Source organism: Ascaphus truei, chromosome 3, assembly GCF_040206685.1.
Source record: "Ascaphus truei isolate aAscTru1 chromosome 3, aAscTru1.hap1, whole genome shotgun sequence".
NCBI lineage: Eukaryota > Metazoa > Chordata > Amphibia > Anura > Ascaphidae > Ascaphus > Ascaphus truei.
Window position 1 is genome coordinate 387,163,397 of NC_134485.1, and position 10,537 is coordinate 387,173,933.

Here is a 10,537-nt window from a genome sequence, read left to right on the forward strand (position 1 = left end):
ACATTAGAGTTAAAAATCTCACTTTGAAATACTTAAAATACATCATACAGGCCCTTTAAACAATGTTTGATATGTATTTATTTTTTTAGCAACACTCACTTTTTGTATAAAAAATGCCTTATTTGGACCAGTTTTTAATGTCACAGTCATCCATGGACAGGTACAATTCCTAGTAGAATTGGAAATAAATAAATTCAATATGTTATGAAATAAATATGTGATTTATCTAAGGTAAAAAAAGAACTCCATTTATGATATTTCTCCATTTTGAATTATTTAACTTTGTTCTTTTGTCAATTCAGTTGTTATTTTTTAGATAGATCAGAACATTAAAAAAAAATGATAAAAAATGGCATTAGGAGTTAAAAAAAAATGCAGACAATATTATCTAATACGACAGAACTGATTGATTAAAAACAATTCTATAGGCTTTTTCACGTTTTGCTGCTTTAAGTTGAAATGCTTAATATAAATCCATCATCATTCAAAATTCTGTTCTAATGCTACATTTCACGTAATACATTCTTGATTTGCTCTGTATAATTTAATTACTAACAATGCTATTTCTATTTAAACAATAAAATACATTTAGGAAGGAAATTCTGGGAAGTTAATAGATACACTGTGTTTCATGACCTCCCACGGGATATTTCTGAATTTGGCTTCCCAATGAATGTGAAGAAAGTGGATGCTGCTCTCCATGATATACAGACTGGAACAACGTACTTTTTTACTGGAAACCTGTGTTGGAGGTATGTTAGCAAACGTATTGCAAGGAGTTGCCCTTCACCACCCACATGACCAAGACAGCCGTACAAAGAAAATCTCATTCTTCCAGATATTTTTTCATTTCCCCATAAAAAAATCTGTATGGACTTCCACTTGGTGAGTGAAAAATTATGTTAGGAGAACAAGTTTTTTTATATAACAGAACAGAAAAATGATATACAGCACACACTAGAAGGCAAAAGAATATTTGCAGGGTGCAACGGACTACGGAGGACCCAATATCTCCAATTTACAATATAAATAACACAAAGCCCAGCACACACTGTCTTTAGATAATAGAACAAATGAAAATGGATAATGCCAAGAAGAAATGTAATGACATTTAATATGTAACACAAACCACCAGTAAAAGAACCACACCCACTACATCAAAAATTGATAACATGCAATAATAAAACAGGCAAAAACAAAGAGAATAATGGAGGGGGGAGAGGGCAGTGAATAGGGTACAAACACAGTAGGGTCAAGACAACACATAGGTGGGTACAAACAATGGGGAAGCAGCAGGGGGGCAACGTAATGTTTCGGGGAACACCCCTTCGTCAGGCCCGTTCCCCCTCTCTCCAATGGAACAGAGGGGTACTTCCTTGTCCCCCAGACCCACAATAAAAACGTCAAGTCCCACAAAGAGACTGAATAACCCCCACACAAACAGTTCAATAGGGTATTAGTGAACAACCAAAATGGTGAGCATATAGCAAAGTCAGAAGGAGCAGGATAAATGATGTGAGGCAAAAAATGCAAACCACAGGCAGTCTAGTGAAACTCAGAAATCCTGCTCCTGTTCCCCGAAACGTTACGTTGCACCCCTGCTGCTTCCCCATTGTTTGTACCCACCTATGTGTTGTCTTGACCCTACTGTGTTTGTACCCTATTCACTGCCCTCTCCCCCTCCATTATTCTCTTTGTTTTTGCCTGTTTTATTATTGCATGTTATCAATTTTTGATGTAGTGGGTGTGGTTCTTATACTGGTGGTTTGTGTTACATATTAAATGTCATTACATTTCTTCTTGGCATTATCCATTTTCATTTGTTCTATTATCTAAAGACAGTGTGTGCTGGGATTTGTGTTATTTAAGTTTTTTTTTATATAGATTACCAAACAGTAAAGACATAATCCTCAATAAATTCCTTTATCTTTTACCAAACCAGTTTTATTATGATAAGAAAGCATTTTCCAGAATGCATCACTTGTTTTAATCTATCTGATCTGGGGCTACATTAACAAAGGGTCGATAATTGTAAAAATGGGCATTACTATTTAACACCAATTTTTTTTATCGACTTATTCACTAAAGCTATATTGCTAGCAGCAAAGCAGTGATAACAGGATTTTTTACTGCAGCGAGATATTGCAATATTTTTAATGTGGCATGTGCAAATGCAGATTAGCAATTAACTCAAAATTACTTATTCACATGCTCTTCACTAAACTCTGATACCTGTAGAGATTAGGCTACTGATATATAGGCCTATGATGCCTATGTATATAATGCCCACTATATACATAGGCAAGATAATCTAAACCAAGCTGGAATAGAACAGGGGAGCGCAAACTGGGGGGTGCGAGATTTTCCAGGGGGGTCGCGGCGGTTACAGAGGTCCCGCGCTCTCCCCCAAGGCATTTAAATTAAATGCTGGGGTACCGCACGAGGCCTCTGTAACTTCTCCTACAGTACCTTGATTCAGTTGGCTTGGAGGTGTCTTCGGCGACGCATCGCCATGGTAACCTGGCATCAAATGACGCTGCGGGGTCACGCAATGTCATGTTGCCATGGCAACGTGACATCACATGATGCCGGAGCCGAGTGGGGGGGGGGGGGGAGGGGGGCAGAGCAGGGGAGGAGAGTAGGCAGGGGGGCGCAGGGGGATAACTTTGGGCACCCATGGAATAGCGGATACAAATACATTGCATATACATGTAGCCCTGGTAAGAAAATAGGGCTATACGTGTATCCTCCTACTGGTATAAGCCCTGCTAAGGGCAGGCTGCCAGTAGTTATCATGGGTTTCCCCCACTTCATGCCCTGCCCTGAGTGGTGGAAGTAGGCCACCTGACTTTGTGTCTAAGGCAAGAGACATAGGGGAGGGGCCTGCCAAAGTCATAAAGGGCAGTGCACAGTCTATTTAGTTGGTTGTTCTTGTCAGTCTGACTGAGAGTTCTGAGTGAGAGAGTTCCTGTTAAGAGATACAGTTGGAGGAAATCAGGCTGGCCCTGAGTAGAGCTGATAGAGCTACGGTGGACCAATGCCTCTCACCGTGCCTAGGGGGTGAGGGAAGAGCTAGCCCCACCCTGAGTGCCCGCGGCTTGGGGTGGTGGCAGGGATACAGTGAACACCCACAGACCATCCTGAGGGTGTGCAGTCTGGAGCTGGGAGAGAAGACCCTGTACCTGAGACCAGCGTGTTGCTGGGATTGCTGTGTGCTGCTGATAATAAAGAGAGCTGCTGCTACTTTTACCAAAGACTGAGACTGGAATCTCTCGTCCCTACGTGGGAATTCTCTGTAAGGGTTCCACCCCATATCCCTGGGGCTTAACAAAGATGGAGGCATTGCACCATTGAGACCAGATGAAGGCAAGAACCCCAGAAACCTGGTCCTGTACTTCCCCACACCATCGCGGGGACTCAGGCCCTCCTGTTGCCCACAGGTATGCACCACCTAGACATATGTAGCCAGGCCTTAGTATACCCTAGGGGGTCCGATCTGCAACCGGGGGGAGGGGGGTGGGGGGGGTTTGGGGGTCTGAGGGCTACATACATTTCACAACATTTTAAGATATTAACCCCTTAGTAGTAGTCCAGGTGACCAGCAAATCATGATCAACCCATGGTCAGCTGGCCAATAAGGTTGACTAAAGCCCTAATATATTCCTACCACTCACTAACTATCCTCCCTCCTTCCATACCAAAGAGGCTATTAGGGCATTGCTAGGATTGGGGCACCTACTTTCTGCAACAAACCCCACCACCTCAGCACTACCATATGTAACACGTGTTCCCCCCACCCCCCAACCTCACTTACGGACCAGTGTGTGTAAGTGGGTGCATTACCTCGCTGTTGTGGTGCTCTACCTGTTGGTTCGCAGGAGGTCTGAGTGGTCTGCTTGATGTTATGAGACATGACAGGACTGGCTCGCAAAGGACTCTGGATTCTTCACAATGGTGTCAGCACCTCCAGCAGTGAGGGATCCCACGAAGTGTAGGCATCAGCCCCCATCACTACCCACATACCTTCCTCCAGCCTAGGAACTGACACCTTAGGCAGAGGTATCTTTACCGGGTCTTTATTACAGGCCATCTTCATCAGCATCATTAGCAGCATATATTCCTCCACTCGTCCCAGGACTTCTAGACGGTGCATTCTCTCTCCACTGCTCTGCTCCTGGTGGTCATTGGACTAGCCAGCCCAATATGAGCAAACTTACCCCGCCATGGGGAAGACTCACAGCTCCCACCTGGGTCATCCTCCTTCACCCTAGCCAGGGTTCAGGAAGGGACACTCTAACCTCCTCACACCCTGAGGTGCAGAGGCAGACACTCCTTCTCCCTCCTCACTCCCTGAGGAGCTCATAGGAACTCTCATCCACTTCCTCACACCCTGAGGTGCAGAGGGGAACTCTTCCATCCACCTCCTCACTCCCTGAGGTGCAGAGGGGAACTCTTCCATCCACCTCCTCACTCCCTGAGGTGCAGAGAGGAACTCTCACTAACTTTAGGCTACTCCCCCAAGAAACTTCAGGAAGGGGCAGGCTCATGGACTGTACCCACCTACAAGGTGCTGTACACAGGCCATGAGGCACCACCTACCTTCCTTTACTTTCTGGGGAAGCAGGAAGGGGTTCAAGGGCCCAGAGATTAACTTGCTAATGCCTGGATCTTAACAAGGCTTTCATAGCAGATACACTATGTGGGGAGAAACATGTAAACTGGACATACCCTGTTACACATACATAACAGCCCCTCTCTCTAAGAAGGATTTTCAGCCCTATTAGTCAAAATTGGCTAATAGGACTGAACGTCATAGAATGCATAACAATACAAATGACATCGTGTTCATTAACCACATGAGTGCCAGAGGGGCTACTAGGAGTTAATGAAAAAAGAAGACCACTTACTCCAGGGGTGGCCAACTCCTGTCCTCAAGGGTCACCATCAGGCCAGGTATTAGGGTTATCTCTGCTTCAGCACAGGTGGCTCAATCAGTGCCTCAGTCAGAAAGCATCCTACTGTTCTCCATGGCCTCGATGGTCTACAGGAATCTCGAGTTATGCTATCCCACAGCAAACTGTCCTCATCGTTGATTGAAGCCCTTAAATGCTCAGTTGCATGAAGGGTGCCCTTCTTTCTTCATTTCTTTAAAATCTTCAACGTTTATTATTTTCTTCAAACGTCATAGTGTTAGCGATTATCAGGATGAGTGAGTTTTGTAGCAATGGGTTCTGATTTGTAATTCCTTTCCGATTCTAATTAGGTTTAACTGTTGAGATATATGAAATAAATAAATAATTAAGCACTGATCTCTGCATTATCAATAGTTATGATGAAAAACATGGAATGATAGGAGAAGGCTTCCCAAAATCAATAGAATCCCAGTTTCCTGGTGTTGGAAATGAAATAGATGCAGCATATGAGCATAAGAATGGTAAGTTCACAATAAATTGTGAAATGTTGATTCAATTTAATGGAAGTAGAGAATGTTTTTATTGTTAAACACACAGATACCCATCAAGCTCAAAAAACAAAACAAATTACCACACAATATATATATATATATATATATATATATACAGTATGTATATAAGTGTCAATTGGAGTGCTAGGGGGCATGGCTAAATGTATACAACAAAAAACAAAGAAGTCCAAAGCTACATCTAATATGACAAAAATATACAGTGCAATACCTATATATCTCTTGAAAAAATGGTAATTTAGTTAAACCCTTTGGCCAAAGCATTTTAAAACTGCAAGCCACTTCTAGGCATGACCAAATATTGCAGGTCCTAACACTAACTGATTAAAATTCTTATTTAGCCCTCTATAGTTAGAGAAAGAATGATCGCATTGGATCTGTCACAACCAGCTGCATGAAAGAGAACTGACTATTTTGTCATATTGGATGTAACTTTGGACTTCTTTGTTTTTTGTTGTTTTTGTTGTTAGACTGATATTTAGCAAGCATATCCCAGCCTATAGTCAGTTTATAAACATCGCAAAATAGCAATCTAAATAAATAATATTGTGGTTACTTTATACCACTTACAAAACTCTCAATGATGCTGCCCCCCCCCTCCGCCAACCTCTCAGCACACATCCCCAAATGCATACCTAAATGTTCTCTATGTTCTGCTAGTGACATATGCCTTTCCTCCTGCCGTATTACCTCCTCTCACTCCCACCTACAAGACTTCTCCCGTGCTGGCCCCTCTCTCTGGAATTCCCTACCACACAACATCAGACACTCCCCCAGCATTCAGATATTTAAAAACTCCCTGAAAACTCACCTTATCAAAGATGCCTATTTGCCAGACCTCTAACATCTAACTCCCCCTCCAACCCCATTGGAACCAGCTGTGCGTCTGGATCAACCTCAACCCTATGTAATGTCCCACCACCTCCAAAACCTTAATAGAATCAGCTGTCAGTCTGGGCCATATTCCAACCTGAGATACACTCCATCCTACAATAAGCAGCCACCTTACCTTCTTGTTTCAACATTGTCCCTTATTACCTCTCGATTGTAAACTCTCACGAGCAGAGCCCCCATTGCCTTCCGTATCTGTTTGTGCATGTTTGGCCTTATTTGTATGTAACTGTTTATGTAATATACATAACGCTGTACCACAATTTACAGCGCTGTAGAATATGTTAGCTCTTTACAAATAAACAATAACAATACCAGAAAAAAGTAGGACACAACATTTTTTTTTTTTTAAATCCCTTCACATTTGGTTCATTTAAATCTATTAATAGTTTCACATGTTGCTAACTTTCTTCCTTAATTCTGCTAACAAAGTGCTTATTATCTTCTAGTTTATTGCTTCTCAATAATGCTTTAAATCATTAAGTAGTTTACTTTTATAAACAAGCATATTTTATTATGTTTGTAAATCACTTTTGAATCATTCTTTTTCAAAAAAGGAGATGTAAAAAATTGCTTTCATAAAAAATATTTCCAAGCAGTTCGGCTTAAAATGTTTATGAATGTTGAGATTTGAATCTTGGAAGGGACTTTACTGGATATATTGACTTTTTACATCCCTCATAACTCAGCGGTGTTACAACTTCCACAACCTCATTTTGTATGTTAAATAATGAAACGGAACATTTTGTGTGACATGTAGTTTATGAAATTGTAATAAGAACAAAGTTAAAACATTTAAAAAATGCAGTCCTATTGCTTTTAACTTATCTACAGTTCAACCTCGTTATAGCGTGATCTATTACAATGCGGATCTGCTTTTAATGCGGTCTGAGCATGGCTCCCGAACTTGAACATCTCTTAACTTTACCTTTCTTTCCTCCGACCAACGGCACCACAATGCGCAGCGCAGCGCGAATGACGTCGGCTGTGTTTTTTTAAATTTAAATATCAGACCGCAGGCCTCACACACCGCGTGGTGTCCATCCGATGGTGATACTCAATACCACTATCGGCACTAGTGTAGTGACTACAGGGAAACGTCCCTTTCTGGGGGCGTTCCCTACAGCAACTACAACCTGGAAGGGACTTAGGACCTATCTGGGGCCTATGGGGTAATCTGCCTTGTCCGGGAGCCACTGGCACTCAGACACTACCTTCTCCCTTTCAGTCCCTGCTCCAACTGCCAGCGTGCTCTCGTTTGCGTCAAACTATATCTAACTGTCAGCCCCTAAGGCTGTAGTACCTTGCGGAGCCGTTCCTAAGATGGTCACTGCATTCTGACTATCACTGCGCATGCGCATCTCCTGCATTACACATGCGCAATATCTAAGATGGCCAACACCAGCACCGGAGCGCTCCCCGCTCGTGCGGGGCTCCGGCAGCTCATAACCTCCCAGCTCCCCTCCCTGCACTGGAGGTAAGAGGGAGCTCCGATCTCTGCAGCCGTCCCTTCCTCTCCCGCACCCGGCACAGAGTAAGGGGCTCGACTACATCTGAATGAATAAATACATATATAGTTCGCCACAAATCTTCTACTTTTCACACATTAAACCAATTAGTCCTGTTAGGGGGGGGCATTATTATTACGTTCTTAGAAGTACAGTATATATTGTACAGTCTGAGATGGTGTTACATAGCTGTACAGTATGAAGCCTTTAGTATGAGGCGGTTTTCTTGCCACCCTTTAGTGAATTCTGACTGATACAAGTATAATGAGGTTATCAAATATCGTACAATTTCAAACCTAGTTTTGGGACTCTATTTATCACGATATTCTACTTTTCACGGCCCCCACCAGTCTAAGTTCTTTCAAAACTAAAGCTGTCTAGCTTTTTAATCTGGTCTGTAACTGTTACATACTGTACGCCTATAACATATTATCTTTAACTGTCCATGCAATGTCTTTATACATAATGTATAACTCCATTAATTTAATGTAACTATGTATTTGTGACCATGTATTTGTCATCATAACTGTGTGCCCAGAACATACTTAAAACGAGAGGTAACTCAATGTATTACTTCCTGGTAAGAAAGATAAATAAATGCTGCACACTAATAAAAAATCAAAAGGGGATACAACTACCGGTGCTTCTGGTTCAGGATTCTCTATTGGCAATAAATTAGTTTGTTGAGCAAATCCGTGAAGCCCTGATTTTCTTCATTTCGTTACTTCCTGGTAAAACATTTTACAAATAAATAAATAAAATAAAATTGCAGTCAAAAATCTTTGACAAATCACCTACTTTGTAACTTAATAAGGGGGATTCCTTCAACGACAAAACCAAACTAAGCACAGTTGCACGTTTAATAGATTACACGTAGCTGATTGACCACACGACACAAGTATTTTCAAATAATGTTTACACTTTCAACATTTCCATGGCAAACCAATGCTTTGGCATGTTTTTACATTGTTTATTGAATGGATTTTGCTGATAAGACTGTCTTCAAAGCCCCAGGCACATTATTTCTTCTGTTCTGTTATTTGTTTTCAAAGTAATTATGATACCCTCATAAGTCAAACAGATAATCATATGTCGCCGCCATGCTAATCCAGTGTCCTACACAAATACATATTTACTTTTGCACAAGATATAGTTGCGTAGTGGTGTTTGAATCCTTTTTAGGGAAGCCGATTACACTGATAAGCTGTTTAACTTCCTGGACTGCACTTCCAAGTAAGTTCAGTGGAACACATTCTGACAATTAAATAATTTGCCACTGAAATGCATTAAACTTATAGATTCGAATAATTTTAAAGGTTTTGAATATTTCTCTCACTACCGTATGTACAGTATATCAGTAGTAGCTGTATTGGTCCTAAATATTATAGTTCTAATGAAACAAGAAGATCCTCAAAGTTAAAATACAAATACTATAGAGAAAACTATAAGTGCAAAAACAACCTTTAGATTATTATCTTCTGTGAAACCAATGCTATATATATATTCTGTATATGCATATATACTTCCTTCAAGTTCTTATTTTTTCTATGCTTTTTTCTTAAAGGATATATCTACTTTTTCCATGGAACGTCACAACTTGAATATAACCCAAGGTGTAGTTGTGTTTCACGGATTTCCGAAGAAAACTCATTCTTATGGTGTTAACATTTGCTCTCTTTTGAAGTGCATTGTATCATATTGGCACATAGTTACTATAATACAGAAGTATTAAACTATTTAAGTAAATGCATAAATATCATGTATTGTTTCGGATGTTTACATTAGTATTAAAACATACTTTTTCATTGACCACTCCTTGTTTAATATCAGTTCCTCCCTTGGATTTAACTTATTGTGAAGAAATCCTGCTTTGCATTGTAACAAAAAGACCTCCAGTTAATTTAATTTAGAATGCAGAACATGGTGCACATTTTTGACTACTGACCAATGCTGGAATTTAAAATTGAGTGAAAATCTTAATTTATAACAAATATTTTTTTAAATTAATTTTATGATCTCACTTTTCATTTTGTCTGTAACTGTTACATATGTCCATAAGCCTGTGTTATCCCTAAATGGCCTCAGATGTTTGTAAATCGAATGAATAACCTCTGTTCATTTAATGTAACCATGTATTTGTAATCATAACTCTGTGCCCAGGACATACTTGAATACGAGAGGTAACTCTCAATGTATTACTTCCTGATAAAACATTTTATAAATAAATAAAATAAAATTGCAGTCAAACATCTTTGATAAATCACCTACTTTGTAACTTAATAAGGGGGATTCCTTCAAGGACAAAACCAAACTAAGTACAGTTGCACGTTTAAGGCCAGTAATATAGTGGGCGCACGCGCGTGCCTGTGCGAACACTCGTGCATGTGACACACACTTTGTGTGTGTACGGTCCGTGCTGCTGTGAGTGACAGGCTTGAAAGGTACTGTGTGTGTGTGTTTCTGTGTGTATGTGTCACTGTGTGTGTGTCACTGTGTGTGTGTGTGTGTGTTTGTGTGTCACTGGGGAAGCTGTGTGTGTATGAATATGTGTATATGTGTGTGTGTATGTGTGTATATTAAAAATTTAAAAAAAGACATGCTGTGAAAATAAATTATTTATTAATATTGTGCACACATAACACACACACACACACAC

General features: G+C 40.5%; 1 protein-coding gene across 1 annotated transcript in view; it reads left to right on the forward strand.

The window, feature by feature from the left end:
* Positions 1-10,214, forward strand: part of LOC142491164 (collagenase 3-like) — a 22,770-nt gene extending 12,556 nt beyond the window's left edge. The window contains exons 7-9 of the mRNA XM_075593446.1: positions 593-752; positions 5,328-5,434; positions 9,446-10,214. Coding sequence (XP_075449561.1) covers positions 593-752; positions 5,328-5,434; positions 9,446-9,546 — 368 coding nt within the window. The 3' untranslated portion in view covers positions 9,547-10,214. The remainder of the gene's footprint in view (positions 1-592; positions 753-5,327; positions 5,435-9,445) is intronic.
* The last annotated feature ends 323 nt before the right edge of the window (positions 10,215-10,537 follow it).